This window comes from Vombatus ursinus, unplaced genomic scaffold (genome assembly GCF_900497805.2).
Source record: "Vombatus ursinus unplaced genomic scaffold, bare-nosed wombat genome assembly UNPS02014785.1, whole genome shotgun sequence".
NCBI classification, from domain to species: domain Eukaryota; kingdom Metazoa; phylum Chordata; class Mammalia; order Diprotodontia; family Vombatidae; genus Vombatus; species Vombatus ursinus.
In genome coordinates, this window is record NW_020954563.1 from 1,751,950 (window position 1) to 1,773,036 (window position 21,087).

The following is a 21,087-nucleotide window of genomic DNA, read 5'->3' on the forward strand; positions in this document are numbered from 1 at the left end:
ATTATTGTCAGGATCAAAAAGATTTTGGTTTTATATGCCTTTTGTTCTGCTGAAGAATACTGAAAAGTAGGTTTAACACTAAGAACAACTTTGGTGCTGAGCTGTCAAAAGTTTTTAGTAAATAAGTTTTGACACCAAAGCATCAATGACTAACAACAGTATATATTGTCCTATCCTGGAGATATGTAAGTGTTATAATAGAGACCAAAGCCTTAATCCCAAATATGAAAATCTTGGCAACGTATTTTTGCCAAGTTACTTTTGGTCAGAGGGATTTGTTACTACCCTTTAGGTCATGCCAAAAAGGCAGTCTTCTGTGGGTAAATCTGGACCTCTGGGGAAGTTTTCAGAGTATTAAAGATAGCTGGAATGGTATTAAGCAACAATGCACGTGTCAACAATACAGAGCATGATTCTCTAATGGTAGAATCCACAGCTGAAATGTCATGGGCATTTCTAGAAGCTGCATTAACTCTAAGAAAATAAAGTGACTTGCTTCTTCAGTATTACATAATGATTTAGAGACTTTAAAATGTTGCTACAAGATAGGGAATATGATGAAGCTGTGGGCTGAATGTAATGTCACCAAGAGAATGGTGGTAGTGTGTCCCATGTGCTGAAAAACAAATTTCTTATTGAAAAGGAAAACAAAGTTCAAGGCGTTAAGCTACTTTTTAGATAGGCTACTACTCATCTAGGTTTCTTTCAATTTTAAGGAAGTTACAGGCTTACAGGACCTTAGAAATTGTCTAATCCAACTCATTCATTTAGAGGCAGCTGGTGATGCAGTAGATAAAGCGCTGGGCTTGGAGCCAGGAAAACCTGAGTTCAAATTGAGCCTCAGATACTTCCTAGCTATCTGAGCCTGGGCAAGTCACTTAATTCATCTCTGCCTCAGTTTCTGCAACTGTAAAATGCAGATAATGACAGCACCTACTTCACATGATTGTTGTAAAGATCAAATGAGATAATATTTGTAAAGCACTTAGCATACCCTGGCACACAATAGGAGCTAAATAAATTCATGTTCCCCTTACCCTTAACTTTAAAGACAAAGAAAAACTTAAAACCTAGAGAGGAAAAGTGATTTGCTCAAGATCACAAAGCTGGTAAATAGCAGAGCCAGGATCTAAATCCAGGTCCACTAATTTCAAATTCAATATTCTCTCTCCTGGACCACACTATCTCCTCAACATTGCATACACAGTATTTACAAATACAGCCTGTTATCAAATACAAAAAGGTAATAAAGTAACTTCACATAAGCTATAAAAAAATTTTTTGTTAGAGAGTTGTATTCCATAAAACTTCAAAAACAACAGCAACAACAACAGGATTTTAAACTTTTTTGTAAATTTAGTGATTTTGTTTTTGTGGTAATGTTATTTAATTTATAAATAAAAATGCACCAACTCTCCCCTCCCTGTTATTTCCCTCTGAGTTTTGACAGATACCTTCTGATTTGCTTTTGCCCCTCTTGGTAAAAGGGAAAGCTGCTGGGCCCAAGCAAGTCTTCCAGACATTCCACGGACCAAAACAGTGACAGATGGAAAAAAATCATCTGTGAGGAGAAGTTTAGAAAAGACAATTTAGAATTCGGATACAATGGTAATTTTTTAAAAATTAAAATCTTTATTAACTATAGAAATAAACCAAATATTATATCTTCCTGCAATTTATGATTGTCATGCCAAAGTAAGTATTTACCAACAACCAATATCACCCAATTTTCTTATCACTTCAAGGTAGAAATACTAATTCACTTCTGATCCACAGCCAAGTTGTGTTATCTCCAGTCAGTGCACACTGAATCCTTCTCTTGCATGGTTGTCCAGAGTCTTGTGACCCTAGAACATTTTGGATTTGTCTTTTTACCATCTATCCCCTATCAAAATCTCTTCTAAGTAAAGTAAGGTTTTTAATAACTGCTAGGTTTCTGGTAAATGAACTGGTACCAAAACATTTATAATGTCTGATAACGGCTAAATATGCTCTCCTACCCTGTAGATCAGGCCTGCACAACCTGTGCCAGCCTGTACAATCTGTGGCCCTCAGGCCACTTACAACCCTCTGGCTGCCTGTAGCATGCCAAAGGATTTCGATTGGCCTGCAGAAAAAAGTAGAGGAAAACATCCTTTGTATGTAGAGGAAATCCTTCGGTGTGCTGCAAGCGCCCGGGCTGTAAGTGGCCCTTGGGCAGCCGGTTGTGCAGGCCTGTGGTAGATCCATCACCATTTACACTGTGCTCAATGGCATCACTGATCTAATCTTTCCTCACTGATCTTCTAATATCCTAACAGGCTCTTCCCATCAGTGAATAGAAGGAAGATACAAGTTGATACAGAAGATCCAGAAAGGTACAGAAGATCCGAGAGATTTGGATTACTGTTCAGATCATGTGACTAAACAAATCTGTCAGGGAGTTGGCTCAGAACTGAATAAAATGGAGGAGTTGCATGATGGATAGTTTATGAAATTTTAATTTACTTAAGGATCAAGCTCTGACTCCTCAGGGAAAAATCATGGGAGATCAGTTTTAAAGGAAGGAAAGGACACGATCTGGCTGATCAATAAAGGACTTGTACATTCTTTACTTCCTCTCAGTATTCTTCAGTACACGATTTCTGGAGAGGTTGCCAGCAGGTCCTACAAAGATTCAAAGGGATCCAAAATGAATGGTCTGCTTGTTATTGGAATGATGCCTTTACTCTCTATCTTCTTTCCTTCATACCATGACTTAAGTGTTTTCTGCTGTACCATAATACCTCAACTGTTCTATTTGGCAAGTTGCTAGTGGTACCTGTCAAAAACTTGCCCAAAGTCCACATTCTTCTGACCAGCACCTTTCTCTTATACCAGGACTCTTCTGTAATATCTTCAGGACCTATGCTCACATTTCCCCAAATAATCCTTCTAAAGGCAGAATACCTTAAAAATCCCCATTAAGGAAGTATAAAAGCCACTTACTCTGTTCATTCCCTAGGGGTTGCTCCAGCATTGCAAGGATGACACTATTATCCAGGACAAAGTATCGAAAACTGTGTCTGTTTACAGTAGGCAGCCTGGAGCATTTAATCAAAGTAGTTTCATTCACCAAGCTACAAGAAGATGCAGGACCACTAGGTGAAGGGAATGCACCAAGTAACTGCATGATGCTGCAAGGTACAGAAGAGAGTTCAGTTAACAATTCCCAAAAGGATGTACCTTTAGCCTACTTTAGTCATCAGTATCAGTATACTATTTCCATGTAGTCATTCTTAGACCTCACTTTAATTAGCTCCTTAACACTGTTTACCCTGAACTTTTGCAGTTCTTGTTAGCACTTTTCATGACTTCTACACTGCACCTTGAATTATAGTTATTTGTATATGCATTTTATTCTGTATTAGGCTATAAATAACTTCAGGGAAGGGACCATGGTTTACTTTCTATTCCTTATAGCACTTAGCATAATCACCTGTGCATATTATGGTTTGAATAACTATCTGTTAAAACAGAATTGTCTATGCCACATAATTTGGCACTTGATCATATATTGTTTTACATTATTCTGTTTATTTTGTGTAAGCAGTATTTCCCTAGAGACTAAATTCCTGGAAAGCAGAAATTAAATCGGTTTTCTTGTTACTCCACTCAGTGCACAGTAGCACTGAGGTACAAAAAAAAAAAATAACTTGATGATTGATTTAAACTTGTGATGTCAAGTTTATGAGAAGCATAGAATAGGAAGAACACTGGACTAGAGAGAAATCAGGAGACCCAAGTTTTTGTATCCATTCTACCACTAATTTAGCAAATTACTAAACTTCTCTTGGCCTCAGTTTTCTCCTCTATAGAATAAAATAGGTTGGTCTAAGTGATCTCCAGGGTCCCTTCCACACATCTAAAATCTATGATTCTAATGGACTTTCCTTTATTATTAGATTCTCAAAGTTAATTCAATTACAATATTTATTCAGTGTGAAGACTTATTTTTGCTGAGCTTTCACCTAAGTTTAAAGTTCCTTTTATCTACTATAATAGTTAGTTTTAAGGAGATTGATCTTATATTGCTCAGCAAAAAAGTGGAAAATCAATGTATCTGTCAGCCTCCGAATTTTTCATTTCATAGTTCAATGGCACATGGCATATACCTTGCAAGGTAGAAATAAACTGTAAATCTTGCTTATTTTCAAGCTGGAGAATACAAAGCATACAGCAGTTAGCTACTTCATACAATATTTCACAACCAGTGAGAGGATGAGAGAATTTATAACTATCAAACTATCGGATCATAATCCCTAACTAACAGCTTCCATACCATGTAAGGGTAGCTTCAGCTGCATCCTTTACCCTCATAGATGCAGGGTTTGGCTCCTTATCTCCTTTGTATTTGACCTCTTGTTCGCTACTCCTGGACTTGCTTCCTGAGATACCCAATTCCACAATCTCTAGTACCTCTTTTAAGCAATCCTAAAGGTGAAGAAAAGAAGACTTGTTTAATTCTTCAAGAAAAATGAAATACGAATGTTCATTTTTCTTAGATGGTCAGAGAATGGATGATTACTGAAAAGAAATTCAATTCAATTATGATGTTTTGCGACTATGTAGAGTTTAGGGTGAGGGTAGAAGATGAGTACAGCCAGAAAATATTTTATGTAGGTATATTTGTATAAACCTTCTTTTAAAATACTGTGACCGTCATACAAACCTGTTCTAACATTTCTTAACTATGAAGTTGTGAGGGGCATACCAAAAATTCTGCTAGTAATGGGATAGTTAAGATAATGATAAGGTATTGAAAGAGAAGCTTAAGTTATTCCTTATACATACAAGCCATTTCTTGCACCTTTAGTTTGGAGAAGGCATGGAAAAAATGGAAATATTTTCTATTATGCCACTTTCTTTTTATAAAATGCTTTAAAAATCTTTAAACAGAAAGAATTCTAAAAATTCTACTATTAAACCAACATGTGTTTCCCCTTTTACACTGCATAATAACAGGGTGGCTGCTCTCTACAGAGCATTAGATTAGTTCTTCTTCCCTTTAAAAAAAAAAAAGAAGGAACCACATCACGATTCCAAAATGTTCAGATGCTAGCTTAATGTTCTCTATTCATTTTGTCGCCGATTTCACAACCTAGGTAGCAATTCACCTGATTTAAATGATTTGTCATTGATACAGACTACTGGCTAATATAAACAGGAGGTTTCCATCTTTCTGAAAATAAACTTTAGAGTTTTTCATAAACTGAGTGCAAATTTAACCAAGGTCTCATATATCAACATATTAACATAGCCTCATTAATTAAAACATTTCTTTATCCCAACTAATTACGGGCTACACTGTACCTGGCAAGATGTACCAAGCAGGATTAGAGTTACACTGATAGCCAATAAATACTTAAGTACAGCAATTTTTAAAATAGAGAAAGTCACATTTTAAATAAGGAATTTCTCCTACTTAACATGCATCCAAACCTAGCACTCTCACCTTTTCATCAAGCATGTCAGGGTGTTCTGTCAGCCAGACACAAAGACACTGAAAAGCTGCAACAATCATGGAGTGAAGATCTCTGGAGTGCAGCGGGGCTGGCCGACTGCACTGGTACACAATGTAACTACACACTGAGCTAATGGCTCTCTTTTGATCTGCTGAGTCGACTGTCACCTTCACCTAAGGACATTTAGGTTAGGAAGGTAATAATTAGTTGATATCACTTTCATATTTATGACAAGTAGCTTGTATTGAGTATCAATTAAATATGTAAGGCACTCTAGAATACCTTGTTTTTCTACATATATAAGATGGAGAAAAGTCTGAGATATCACTAAAATACATATATACTAGAAGTGGTGGTAATACATTTCATGAATGTCAGGCTATAAAACATCTTTCAGAATTGTTTCTCCACTCCCTAAAATGTCATCTTCTTGTATCTCAATGTGAAGAAGTAGCCACAAATTCAATCTGCCATGTCTTTGTTTTAAGACACTCCTCCGGACTTCTGAGGTCTATGGACAGTTTAAAACCCCCCAGTATGGATGCATCCCTGTGTCAAGTCTCGCTGCACAGCCACCCTACTGACTAAAACAGAGATGTCAAACTGGAGATATTAGTTAACCAAATTAAAATATACAGTAATTGGGAGATGTTGAACAAAATTTAAAATACAATACAACATAGATAATGTTAATGTAAAGTTTTCTAAGTCAATATACGGCTGTAGAAATCTGTTTCTATTTGAGTTTGACACCACTGTTGTAGAGAACAAAATTCCTTAGCTTGGAATTTAAAGCTCTGAAATTTGGCTTGAGCAAACCTTTCCAGAGTTCTCTCATTTTTCCTCTTCACTCGCTGTATACTCTAGCCAAACTAGTTTAGAATGTACTCCTCCATCTCTGCCTAGTGAACTATTTCTCTTCTTTCAAGTTCCAGCTCAGGTGCTATACCTTCTCCATGATGGCTTCCCTGATTGCCTGAACTAGAAGTAATCCTTCCCTCCTCATATGTGTCATTCTACTATGTCCTTTCTTGTGCAAATCATACTTGTAATAAATTTTGACGTGTTGTGCTGTGGAGGTGACTCTATACTCTCAAATGCTATACCAGCAGAGAGTAAACTAGCAGGACCACAATTTAGAAAGGTTTAGTCTAAAGGACTATTATCAGAGCTTATGTCTGCTGACCGAGGAACTACTGAGCTAAATCTGGAGAGGAACATCATCAAATCTCCTAAAAGTTGATGAATTTCTTGGCCACAGAAATCCTGGAAGACTACTAATTTATAGAGTGCTTACCATCAGTGGGACAGTACTGTGACTGGCCTAGAGTTAGGAAGACTAATATTCCTGAGTTCAAATCTGGTCACAGACACTTATTAGCTGTGTGACTCTAAACAAGTAACTTAACCCTGTTTGCCTCAATTTCTTCATCTGTAAAATGAGCTGGAGAGAGAAATGGCAAACCACTCCAGTATCTTTACCAAGAAAACCCCAAATGGGATCACAAAGAGTTGGACAAGACTGAAATGATACAACAACAAATATCATCTGAAATGATGAAATATCCACACTGATAAAATTATATATTCTTGAAGATTTTCAACGTCATTTTTTGGGAATATATTTCATACTTCCTACTAGATTATTAGCTCCTTAAAAACAAAGATCATGTCATTTTTCAACTTGCTATTCTCAGATTCAACCACAGTACCTCATATACGAGGTATATAAAAGGCATTAACTGAATTAAATTTGATGAGTGTTCTCTATATATACATATATACATATATAAAGATATATAAATATATGTATGCCATCTTATTGTTTTCATTGGTCCTAATATAAGAAACATATTATAGGCTCCCTTTTATAAAACTTTATTTTTAGGTTTGTTTTAATTCACTTTTAATTATAGTCTACGTAAAAATATAGCCAACTCTTGATCATCCATATTATTATATAACAGATAGTTAAAATATAACTATGCTAAGCTAAAGCTATACAGTCTTTCCTCACCTTTGCCAGTCCAGAAAGAAGCTCTAATGCAGCCAATGATATACTCATGTCCTGACGCCACTGAGAATTGAGTCTTTGGGTTACAAGGTGAATGCTGCGAATCAGGAGTCCAGCAGCTGTATCTGTATTAAGAGCTAGGATATAACCCCAATGCCACATACCACAGGGAGGGAAAACAACTAAGCATTAGTAACAATAAGCAAAGCATTCCCTTAGGCACAAACCAAAGCAGCCACAACAAGCACCTGGACAATGAATTTAGCGATGTACATGTAGGCTGATTAATCAGCACACCACACTAACATGTTATTTATTTGAATCCGAGCAGCTTCTAACATCAAAGCAGAACTCTATCAAGTTGATCTAAGTGGAATTTTGATATTTAAACAGTCTTTAGAAAAACTTTGAATCTTAAAATATTATTAGCTAACAGGTCTTAGTTCCATTTTTAAAAAGCTTAATAAAAATTGTTATAGGCTTCTCAAGCAAAAATTTTTTTTGATCTTTTGTGTACTGAACTATGGCGTCTAAGTTTTTAGTGCATCCATATATGGTGGAAATCACCCTTGGCAGCTATTACCCATTGCCTTTAAGGTTTAACCCTCACAGAAAATAATACATGCAACACCCTTAACTAATTTTTAAAATTTTACTATTCAGAACTCTATTCCTGAATGTAAGAAAATTAACATTCCCAACCCCCTGTGTTTTGACTGCCAATTTAAAAAGTAAAAGAAAGCACTATTTTGGTAATGCAAAATTAGGAGACTATGAAACTGAATTCATAAATGAAACTTGTGGGACATTATACCTGTCAATCCTATTGGGAAGAGGGCAGTGTGACAACAGAAAAAGGAATGGTCATTAAAGAGAGACATATATGCAGCACACTAACACAAATCTGGATTTCTTAGCGAAACTTTTGCAACATTACAAGCAGAACTTACTAACAGTTCATCAAAATGCTGAAACAGACTAGTCACTTCACACATGCCTATTGGGACATATACAGTAAAAAAAAAAAAACTGCTTCAATATCAAAATCATATTTATATTCTCTTAAACATTACCTTATTGATTGCTAGGGTACCCAGAACCCATATATATATTCTATGTTTTATATATATACATATATATATTCTATATTTTATATATATACATATATATAAAGTGAATAGTGTAAGAAATCTTTAAAACAACACATATTAGTGAATTCAATAATTAATCAAATGTGCATTTGAATAACTCATAATAAAGATTTTATACATGGCATACCCAAGGTCAGTTTATTGGGAAATGAGTTTAGGTCAGAAACACTTTTAGTGTAATTCAAAATAAACAGATGCTAAATTCACACATAAGTAAATAATTCAACCTTGGATTAATGTCCACTTTGTAAATACAATGTCTCTCTATATAAAATACCTAAAGGCACACAAAGTTACAAAACTCATCAAAAACAATACTCTTAAGTCAAGGTATTGAGTAAAATGCTTTACTGAGCAGGTGACTGGCAAGTGTCATTTTATATTAATGAATGAAATAATTTCCTAACTTTATACTGTAGTACATAAGTGGTTTTAAATATGAGGATGTTTTCAGAGTGGTACAGTAATTGAAAGAAATATAAGTGATATGAAATGAATATAAAACAACGCAGCTGAATTCAAAATGCTTTAGTCATTTTTAGCCCAGATTAACATCTAGAGAAGGACTAGTAGTGTTCTTCCAGTTATTTTCAAATATGTAAAAATTAGTCAAAAAATTACTAGATAAAATTTCCCAAAACATTATTCTTAAACTGCTTTAAAATTTCAAAGAAATACACAACTTACCATAATCTCTTAGAAGAGCCTGGGCAGGTCTTTCACTGTCTGGGGTTGTAGGTTCTGTGCTTCCTCCACTCGCTGAACTAATGCCACTATTAGTACGACTATGACTTTTCAGGTTTTCTTCACCATTCTAGCCAAATTGAAGATGATTTAAACACAGAAATACCATAACCATTGACATTTGGCGGTAATGAAATGCAATATATGAATGAGCAGGTAAACTCAATATCAGATATACATAATCTACATAGGTAGGCTATTTTTATTAACAACAGGAACAAAAAGCTGCTTGCTAACATAGTAGACCTCATTTACCTTATTTATAGATTCATATATTGGGAGCAAGGAATGGAAAGGGAAGAAAGCAGGGCAGGACTGACTCTTAGCAGCCAGTTCAAGCCCTTTCCTGTTTTTACTAAGGTGGTGCCAGATATACACCTAGAGATCCTGGGTTTCAAATGCTGGCTCTGCCGTTGATTAGCTGGTAAGACATAGGTGAGTCAGGACTTCTCTGCACCTCCCTTTCCCCAAGAGTACAATGACTTGATACATCTGAGGTCCAGGTCTAAATCAATGATTCAGTGTGAGGCAAGGTTTTTTTTTTTTACTATCAGTCTCCCCAACAAAGTTCCTAAATAACAAATGAACAGAGATGTATCACCAATGATAAACACCAGAACACCAGTGTTTTCATGACCAAGATCAGCTTCCAGACTGGTGGTAGTGAAGAGATATGTTATGAATGACATTTCATTTATAAAGAATTTACAGGGGCAGCTAGGGGGCGCAGTGGATACAGCATCGGCCCTGAAGTCAGGAGGACCTGAGTTCAAATCTGACCTCAGACCAAACTCTTGACACTTAACTAGCTATGTGACCCTGGGCAAGTCACTTAACCCCAACTGCCTAAAACAAAACAAAACAAAACAACAAAAAAAGAATTTACAGTAATTAGCTTAGCAAAACAATGTCACAGTGAGCCATTACTCAGGTCATAAAAATAGCCTCCTTGAAAGGCATCACATTTTCTAATGGCTGACTTTAAAACAAAAGTAAAAAAGTAAGCCTCTATTTAACCAATGAAAAGGAAGTTCTCAAAGGTCCAAATGTGTCTTTAAAATCACAACAGAACACATTTTATGAAGTAACTTAAATTCTTTGACAAGATTCCAGGCAGAAAGGTATTAATGCTTCTTACCATTTCCATCTGACAGCCAATGGCTTCTAAAAGTGCTGAATCCTGAACAATATTTAACATTGCACCTATAACAAAGTAAGAAAGTATTTTATGTAGGATACATGGCAAGAGTTTTTTAATATCAAAATGGATAAAGTATCATTTAGGGAAAACTGAGCAAGACCTGTGACAGACACATGAATTTTGTTTTTCACTGAGGATTATGAAAACCATTTCTTAAAAACTAAGAATTTGATTGACTGTTATTAGAAAAACTGGAAAAAGGACAACATCAAAGAGCAAGAATAGCACATGTATTTTCTAAGTCACTGAAAATAAAGGGAATTTCAAGGTTCAAGTTTTATTTTATTTAAGATTAACAAAATAAATATCAGGTTCAAAAATATTAGGGCACTTTATGATTTTTAAGGTCATGTGCAATGAAGTTTTTTTAAAAGAAAACTTAGCATTACCTTTAAACATTTCAATAATACAATAAAAATTGGAGACAAAATGCCACCAGAGATCCAATACTTTAAGAAGTGACTTAAGTCACTCTATCTTATTTCGTCATGTCTGAAGCTCAAGGTGGGGGCATAGGTCTTTCTCAATCTTAATATGGACTTTAAGTGCAGTATTCTTTCTACCATACCACATTGATCCATATTACCTGAAGAGTTGTTAAGCAGAAAAGGGATTAGACTTATTCTCTATGGCTTTAGATGGTAAGCCCAAGAAAACAGGAAGAAGTTACAGAAAGGCTCATTTTAGCCTTCTACAATGAAATAAGTAGCCTCATAAAGTAGTGAATTCCCCATCACTGAAGGTATTCATGCTAAGGCCAAGTAACTACAATAGGGATGATGTAAATGGAGGTTATAGGGGGAAAATGTTTGGACTAATTCAATAGAGGTTCCAATTCTAAAAGTCCTATGTTTTCATGAATTCCTAAATAATACCAACAGCAAGACTGAAAGCAGCTACTAAAACTGGGTGGGTTATGTGAGGTAGGGGAAAGAATAGAGGCTATAAACTTATTGTTAACAATGCTACAAGAGTGAGAGGCCAGAAAGAAAACATAGCTAGTGCTCAACTTTAAAACATCTTCTGGAGACATATGTACCCATCCTTACAAAAGCAAGGGTCTGAATGGTACGCAACTCTAGGGGTGAGTCGAACCCATTTGGGGTGTTACCCTTCCCCCTTGGCCCCAGGGCTAACTACTGGACTATAGGCAAGAGCAATGAAGAAATGTTGGCAGCTGCAAGGGAGTAGAAACAATGTTCTGAAGCAATCTTTATATTACAAAGGTAAAAAAGCACAGAGGGAGAAAAAAACAAAAATTGACCAAGAAAATATTCCAAAGCATGCCAGAATGAATAGGAGCGTAGGGGTCGTATGAAGAGAAGTTCCCCCTCCCTCCTCTGCCTACCACTATTTTTTAAAGCTCCTTATCTATTTTTGTCAATGGCACTTGAAGTCTCCTATATTCTAAACGTTGGCACTCTCAGTGACTCTTACATTTATTTCTATCATATCCCCAAAGTCCCAGCAATTCTACCTCACTAATATCTCTAAATTCTGTCCCCTCTTCTCTAGTTCCACTGTCATACTGTGCTAAGAAGACTTCATTATTACCCACCTGAACTATTACCATAACCTCCTTACAGATCTTTCTATTCTTGCTCACTCCTAAATTAATCCATCCCACATGCTACTGCCAGAATGGTCTTTTTTTCACGACTCAATCTAGACATGTTACACTTTAGTTTAAAACCTTATTACCTACCAAATAAATTTCAAATTCCATAGTCTTATATTTAAGGCCCTCCACAATTTTGCTACCACTCAGTCTTTCCAATCCTGTTTTCCAACCATACTTCCCTCCACAACTGTACTCTGTGTTCTAGCCAGATTACAAAATTTATTTCCTTGAATTTTCCCAATTGAGCCTTTGTTCACATTATTCCCTATGCCATAATATTCTCCCTTTCCTTCTTTGCCTGTTGAAACCTATCTATCTTTTAGAGCACAGCTCCAAAAAGTCTTCTTAATGAACCCTCTCCCACCATCAATGGGCTTCCCTTCCTTGGATCCAAATGCTTTTTGCACCTCTCTTACACAAGTAACAGATAGATAGTAAGACAGTAAGTATATATGCATATTTCCTCTACTAGACTGCAAACTTTGGAGAGGGCACACACCATGTCTGACTTTTCTAAACTTTTTCTTTCTTCTGGCACAGTACTATAAACATTTTTGGAGGTGTAGTACTGGAATTTAGTAGACACAGTGTGGAAGTTTGTTCCACCACTACTGTTCCAACACTATTTGTTCCACCACATAAATTAGCTATTTATCTTAAATTTGTAGTTTTAAGAGAAGATACCCAACAAGGCTAAATGTTGTCATTTAGTGTCACATAGTGTCACAACTGGTATTTGTCAGAGGTAGGACTTAAAGTTAGGTCTTTCTAACTCCAAAGCCAACTCTCTAGCCATGATGCAACCCTCCCTCACACTCTGAATATAGTTAATGTTTAATAAAATTTTGTAGAATTTAAATTCACATAGAAGTCAAATCTTCCAGTTTAAGTCTTACCACCTGCCCTAAGTATAGGATCAGTGTAACTACTGCTGTCATTCAGCTTATGTCACATCAGCCAGCCTTGCCTTGCCTTTATGACATGCCCATGGTCAGTACTGCCTGAGATTTTAACTTATATAAGAAATATGAACACAAACCTAATATCATCTGAGTGTTGTTGGGGTCCGTTTCAGTTTGCAAGGCACCTATTAGTATATTCACAAGCCTCAATTTCAGTGACAGAAAAGTTATTGGTTTATCATATGAAGAGCTGTCGTCATTACTAAACTTTCCTTCCAGAACAACCTAGAGAGAAAATAAATAACATTGAACATTAACTATCCTGAATAACGAACTCAAGCAATAGAACTGCTCTAGAGGGAGAAGAAAGGATCTGCCTGCAACCATGGCTTCCAATCTTATCACTTCCAGCCTCTTTGCCCTCTTCTGGGCCATGAAAACAGGGTGGCATACATAATCAGTTATCTGCAAACCTTGAATTAAAAGCATGTAAAATCTAGGAAAGCAAGAGAAAGATTTTAAATATATGAAGCTACAACCTTCCATTCATTATTATCAGATAATATTAATTTTCAGCAGTCAATCAGAAGTACATTCCTACCTTTAAGCATATCCATCTTTAAAAGATATTTTCACTATAGCAAAAGCTTCCATTTAAAACCACAAACTGACAAGCCAGTTAGTTATCTGTTTTTAATGAATATAAAATATTGGCTGATCCCTTCCCATAGGGCTTCTCCAAAGTTAAGCTTTACCAAAGTCCAAATGACCAAAAATCAGTTCCAATGACTATCAATAAACTTAATAGTTCTGTACAATACCCTATTTCTGATAAATATGTCGCAGAATTTTCAGCACTCTGTAAAGCTATATCTGATCACAAGAGTAAATGTTCAGTTAAGCTGTGATGGCAGTCTGAGAAAAGAGAATACCACCCACAAATCATTAAGTCAATCACTGACACTTGGAATACAGAGAAAAAAAAATTTCCATTCACATTTTTAAAAACTACTTAGACCTGAATTGGCACACAAGAAAGAGGACAGAAGGAACCCAAAATATTACCTCAGATTTGACATTGCCAAAATGATGAGGGAGTGGTAACAAGGAAAGTAGAATATTAATAGAGGCTCTTCTTAACTCTGTTGGGTTTACATAGGTTTTGAATTTTGAGAGTTCCCTGCAAATGGATAAAATAGTAAATAGCTTAGAAGATGAGCAGAAAGAAGTTCAGAGGTGACAAAAAGAAGCAAGTAGGGCAGTGCTGGAACTACCACGTTAAACATATGATATACTTTAAAAAACAAAATAAGTTGTACATAGTAAAGCTTCATAGTTTCATAAACAATCTTTTTTTCTGTTCTTTGTATTGGGATATATTATTATTAGTTGATATTTGTCAGGTTGTTAATAGTTTAAAAAAATTAAAAGAAAAAATAAACAAATGGCTTATAGTAATTCTGAAATGAACAGCACCTACCATGGTCGTTGTAAGGATTAAATGAGGTAATATTTGTAAAACACTTAACACAGTGCCTGGCATATAACAGGTGCTTATTAAATGCTTTTTTCCTTCCTTCCTTTGCTTCACAATTCTATTTTCTACCTTATAAGTGACTATTTTTACTGAGGTTAGGGTTGTTTTGTGAATTCCTATGCTTAATAACTGTTAAACTATACTAGAATGTTTTTATCTGAAAAAACTTAAAATAGATGAAGACTTTTCCTAAGTATGGAATATCAGAATCCCAAGATTGAGAGTAAGAGTTGAAAGACACTTTATAACTCCCAACATTTGTACTGATGAGAAAAATTGAGACTATAAGGCTCCATGACATACCCAGTATAAAAGTAAGTAGCAGTACTGGGACACAAACTTAGGGCCTTTGATTCCAAATTTGGTGACCTCTCTACTCCATCACATTGTTCTGTCATCTGCAGACCTGACCTAACTTTCTCCCACATCTTCAGGACAGGTCCAAACTGATTTAACAGTTCACTGACAACAGAGAGAGAATATCGATGTGTAATGTGTCACCACATACTGTCAGACTCAGTTGACAAGCTGGTTTTGCTGAGCTGCCTTTTTTCTTCTTTGTTATAAAGGATTGCCAAGGGAGAGAAGGGGAGGAGGCATACATTTGGAAATGAAAATGATGAAAAAACAAAAGGGTATTAAAAAACTAGCATAAAATGACTTCAAGCACAGAATAGATTTAGGCAACTGACAGCCTTCAGATGATATTGGAGTCTTTTTAGCTACCGAGTGCCTTGGCAGGTGAGTCAGGTCAGACAATGAGGCAGTGAAAAGAGCATGCACAGTGGCAAAATCTAACTGAAAAAGAACCTACTTGCTAAAACAATGTAAAAATTGTGACTTACCTATCAGGCAATATGGTTTCAAGAGCTGAAATAAAGTAAGGAACCACAACATCAATCCCTTTCAGATCACAGCAGAATAAATGAGGTGAGTTTAGAATAATGCTGGCCAAGACAGGGTGGCATACATAATCAGTTATCTGCAAACCTTGAATTAAAAGCATGTAAAATCTAGGAAAGCAAGAGAAAGATTTTAAATATATGAAGCTACAACCTTCCATTCATTATTATCAGATAATATTAATTTTCAGCAGTCAATCAGAAGTACATTCCTACCTTTGAGCATATCCATCTTTAAAAGATATTTTCACTATAGCAAAAGTTTCCATTTAAAACCACAAAGTGACAAGCCAGTTAGTTATCTGTTTTTAATGAATATAAAATATTGGCTGATCCCTTCCCATAGGGCTCCTCCAAAGTTAAGCTTTACCAAAGTCCAAATGACCAAAAATCAGTTCCAATGACTATCAATAAACTTAATAGTTCTGTACAATACCCTATTTCTGATAAATATGTCGCAGAATTTTCAGCACTCTGTAAGCATTCATCTTAGCATTATTTTAATAAGAAAATGCATTTGCTTTTTTTTTTCATATTTAAAGGACAAATGGGGAAACACTTCCACTCAACCCTATATTCCTATTTCCAGAAGAAAAGAAAAAGTTACGAGAAATTACAGATGAGGGTTTCCTAACCTGTAGGGTACACCAACCCCAAAGGAGTCCATGAATACATTTCAAGAGTCTGAATTTGGATGAGAAAAAAAAAATCTCATCTTTATTTTACTAACCTCTAATAGAAATTTAGCATTTCCTTCAATTACTTTAACATTCTGAGAAGAGGGTCCAGAAGTTTCACCATATTGCCAAAGCGATGCATGACACAAAAATGGTTAAGAACCCTTCTTAGGGAACAACAGAGCTGAAGTAGGCTATTTAAACAGCTTCATGTTTGCATATAAAACCTGCTACTAGACATGTGAGATTATGCTGGTCCCTAAGGGATTCCCATCTCATCTGTGCCAGGGTTTCTTAGATTACACCTAAAAGCATCTTCTCCTTTTGCTCCTTTGTATTAATTCACCCAGCATTCTTCTTTCAATCATTCTAATACTAGAAATTAAAATTACATTTTCTCCATGAAGACACTTCTGAATGACTAGAAGAATAATTTCTTCTTTGCCTCACCATGCTTAAACAAAACTCATGTGACTCTATTTTAAGATCTGTGATCCATCAGTGTTGGTATTCCCTTTACTAACTAATTTACAATCCAGTTAGTGTTAGAAGATGGCGGTGGAATCACACAATCTCAGAGCTAGATAAGATCTCAGGAGCCATTTAGCCTAATTGGTACTTGAACCAGAATTCCGTCTACAATAAACCTGGCAAGTGGTCCTCCAACCTTTGCTGCCTTCTAAGCTAGTCCCATGTCCCTTGTGGAGAGCCTTAATTCTATAAAGGGCCAAAACCATGCTTGTTGAAACGTCTGTGCATGGCTCTGAATTCACCCTCTGGGGCTAAGCAGAATCATCTCATTCCCTTTCCATGTGACAGCCCTTCAAATATTTAAAAGACAGCCATCATACCCCTACCTTTTACCAAATCTTTTCCAAGCAAAAAATCTTAACTTCTTTAGACTTGGCTAAAATGTCTAGTTTTTTCCATATAGCATAATCTCAAAGTCTTTCACTATTCTAAGTGCTACTCTCCTCTGGATGCAGCTCTCCAGCTTACCAATATCCTCTTAAAACGTGTCACCCAGAATTAAAAATAATACTCTAGATGTGGTCAGAACCGGATAATGATAGGATTATCATTTCCCCTGTTATAGCTATTACACTTCTAGATTCAGCCCAAAATCACATTAGTGTTCCTTTTTTTTTTGTTTTTGTTTTTTCTGGCTACCATGACATACTGTTAACTTATACTGAGCTATGAGAATTGCTGGGTGGGACAACTTATGACTTTCTAGTCTTTCCAATTAATCTAGGATAGTCTTCAAATAACAGATATAAGCCATTACTAGGTCCATACATGAAGCTTTTCAAGCTTGGAGTCTATTAGTACAGTCTTTGAAAACCCAGGGTCACCTCCATGCCAAAATTAGGCACTAGTAGATTTTAATAGATGTATTTAATCCTCTGCTGTTATGGAATGAAAACTCTCTATGTCGTGCAGTAGTTTTGAAATTTTTCTTTATCTGTCTCGGTCCATCTTATAAATTTCCCCTAAACAAGCCAGAATAGGAACTATTCTAATAATTCACTTTATGTCATGCATAACCTAATACCACATATACGAAGAGGTACTCTAATGCATCTAATGATGATGATGATAATCATGATCATACCAAGAATCAGTTTATCTGATTGCATGGCCATACTAGGTTAACTTTCCTTTTGGAAGGTCTAAAGCAGATTAGGATTTAGGAAAGCATTAGGCTATAAGCTACCTAAGCGCAAGAACTATGTCTGATTTATCTTTACATGCCCTCCACAACTAGCACGGTGAAATGCACACAGCAGGTTTTTAATAAATTTTAAAAGAATGAATAAAGGCTTTAGAAAATGACATAAGCCCAGGTGGAAAGCAGTAAGACCTGCTGGTAATAAGGGAAGGAAGATGAGCTAAGTGAAGGGCAAATAATAATGATTAAGTTCTGTTGACCTAAGTGAAAATGGAAGAAGGCTAGTGACACACAATTATATAGCATGTACTTACATTCAATTACAGTGTAAAAAACAGATATGGGGACATTCGGGAGTATATACATACTAGCTTCTCTCAGAACTTAGTCCTTTCTCCACAGGAGATAAGGAATGAGGGATAAGATGCTCTTCTGAAATACAGTATCAATATCTGGAATGTCATATGTTCAAGGGCTCTCAGTAAAGTACTGAACAGTAGCTGCTCAGGAAGGGAAACAGGTTTCTACTGATCATATCTAAAAAGGAGAATACCCATCTCAAAGGACCAGGTACCTCAATCTGGAAGGAACCACATGCTCTCTGGTAAATAAGTGCTCCTAAGGAATTCTAAAGGGAAGAGTAATCCAAGGCCCAAAAAAGAAATATGCCAATTATTTAGAGGCCTTTATTTCGGATCACTGTCTACTTGTTTGTTCAATCTACTGAATCATAATACATTTCTTTTTTATAACTCAAACTGTAATAATAGAAAAACTAGAATAAAGTCTTAGACCTGGATAAATAAGCTGGCAGAATTTCTTCTCCAGTCTTCTTGCTACAAAAAATCCTACATAGTGTCCCACAAGCCTCAGCTCTTCCTGCTTCATAGTTATCAGGAAATTCACTTGCATCAAACATGAGATTGGAAGCCATGGTGTCTGTGGACATTTGTGACCCTTTCCGGCGAAACTCCACACTAGCTTGTGTCGTTAAAGCTGAGGAGAGAAAAGGGAGGGCTTTATTGTATTAGTCAATATGCCAAATAGGCTCATGGGATCCTGGACACAAAGATCCAATTTGGTAATTATTTTTAAAACTACTTAAATAGGATCCAATAATGCTTCTGTTTAGCAACTATTTGTAAATTTAAGAATAAAGGGCTATTTGAATTCTTCTCTAAGAATGGACAGCAGTTAAATCAGAGTGGCACTACAGATTTTCATAAACACTACAAGAAACATTTTTCAACTGGAACATATTTAGTCCACTTAAAATTATGCATATATCTATACATGTGTATAGATATATGATGCAAAATAAGTGTTTTTATTTCTTAGTTTCTATTTCTTTTCCTATGGAAGTATTTTTAAGCGACAGAGAAAATTAGCCAGTAAAACTTGTTATTTTCCTACTAGCAGTCTTCAATGTAAGAATCCATACAGGCTACAGTAGGACAGTACTGGTGATGGGAGAGGAATAAAATCCTCACCTGACTATAAAGCATAAACCAAATATTCTCCCAACCAAGCAAAATGAATATGAATTTCAAACATCACAGGTAAAAACTAAATCTAAGTTGAGGCTAGGGTATAAAAAAGAAGTTGGATATATAAATGAATAACGAGAGAGATATTATCATGCTCACTGTTGTGGGGGGCAGGGAGGAAGGAAGGAGGTCACTGAAACAGAAGCCCTTTGAAAGTTGCTTTTATTTTTAACAAAAAAGTATCTGATTTAATATTATATTAAAATCATTACAAAATGTCTGTTTTAGATCTTTACAAAATAATATAAATTATTTGGCATATGAGATATTTAATGGAATATGTAAGCAAAGCATAAATCTTTATGCAACTTCCCATGAGCCATTTTGGTCCTGAATAAGCTATTTAGCATAATATACTTAGAAAACACTACATGCAGAATGCATACAAATCAAAACACTAGGTCTGTAAAAATAAGCTTAAAGCTTAAAAAAAAAAAACAAAAAAGCCAAAACACAGTTAGTGCAAAGTCCTGGAATTCATGACATGACCAGACTAGTGTACAGAAATAATGGGATTGATTCAGGCAGATTAATTTTTGCTTTTGCCAACAATCTTCCCCATTCAAAACAGAAAAAATTATTTTCCTTCCCAAATGCAAAAGCTACAAGAGACAATGACAATGACAACCAAATTAAAAATGGAATTATGAACAAAATAAAAAACATGATTGCAATTAAGGAAAAGCTACTGGTTCCTACTTACAAGATTTATAAGAAAGAAGAATTTGGATAAAAGATGCTGCAAGATAATAGAAATAAATGGAAACAAATCAAAGGACAGCAGTAGTTATAAAATACTTTAAAGATGGTGAAATTTTATTATAGTTAAGAAGCTTTTAGCTTTTTAAAAAATTAGATTAAAAGCTTTATGATATAGCAAGCTAGTTCAAACACATAGGAAACTGGCATTCAGGTCCAAAATTATGATTTTGTATCATGCAAAACAATGAACGAAGAAAATTATACAATTACAAATAGTTGAGGCTTTGATCTGCTCGTATCAAAGTGCATTAAAATTTTAATTCATTAACCCTTCCCAGCTCAATGTCACTTTTATGAAGTATAGTATGCTATAATTTTAGTCTAAAACTAATAGGTCAAAGGAACAGGCATTTTAAAGCTGAGGTAAGCTGTGTAGTAGAATCCTTTTGTGATCAGCCAGTACTTGCAAAATGGATGAAAATGGTGGTTCCTGGAGACCAATTTCCTATTCTATCTCCACAAACTCTGAGTAGCTTTTGATTTCTTCACCTACTTACAATACCTCAATTATTTTACAGTCTTCACTATACTCTGGCAATTCTGTCTAAAGCATATAAAAGAAAAAGTTATCCTAAGGTTCTTTAGTGAAGAACGAAAGCTGGTCTCACTCTGTCATAAAAAAACCATAACCAGAAAGAAAAAGTTGTGCTAAACATACATCTAATTCTGGTTTTAGCACAAATGTCTTCTGGTAAAAGATTATCATTAGTATGGATACACAGGAACAAACTATTTAGAGACTAAAAAAACTCACAAGAACCCTACACCACAGAGAAATGAAGTCGAGATCCTCTAGGATTGTGGAATCTAGTGCCAACAGTAAAGAATGTTTGAAATCAACTTTTGGAAAAAAAGAAAAACAAAAATATGCTTT

At 35.4% G+C, this 21,087-nt stretch overlaps 1 protein-coding gene across 2 annotated transcripts in view; it reads right to left on the minus strand.

Moving 5' to 3' along the window:
• The window catches only part of RALGAPB (Ral GTPase activating protein non-catalytic beta subunit), a 96,511-nt gene that overhangs the window by 34,372 nt on the left and 41,052 nt on the right, over positions 1 to 21,087 (minus strand). Inside the window, exons 10-20 of one of the 2 annotated variants that reach the window (XM_027867107.1) lie at positions 18,699 to 18,900; positions 15,499 to 15,666; positions 14,182 to 14,296; positions 13,254 to 13,401; positions 10,531 to 10,595; positions 9,336 to 9,462; positions 7,501 to 7,622; positions 5,474 to 5,656; positions 4,301 to 4,452; positions 2,968 to 3,155; positions 1,455 to 1,561 (exon numbers count right to left, since the gene is read on the minus strand). In XM_027867107.1, the coding sequence (XP_027722908.1) occupies positions 1,455 to 1,561; positions 2,968 to 3,155; positions 4,301 to 4,452; positions 5,474 to 5,656; positions 7,501 to 7,622; positions 9,336 to 9,462; positions 10,531 to 10,595; positions 13,254 to 13,401; positions 14,182 to 14,296; positions 15,499 to 15,666; positions 18,699 to 18,900 (1,577 nt within the window). Of the gene's footprint in view, positions 1 to 1,454; positions 1,562 to 2,967; positions 3,156 to 4,300; positions 4,453 to 5,473; positions 5,657 to 7,500; positions 7,635 to 9,335; positions 9,463 to 10,530; positions 10,596 to 13,253; positions 13,402 to 14,181; positions 14,297 to 15,498; positions 15,667 to 18,698; positions 18,901 to 21,087 lie in introns of both variants that reach the window. The other variant, XM_027867106.1, reaches the window with a different exon arrangement.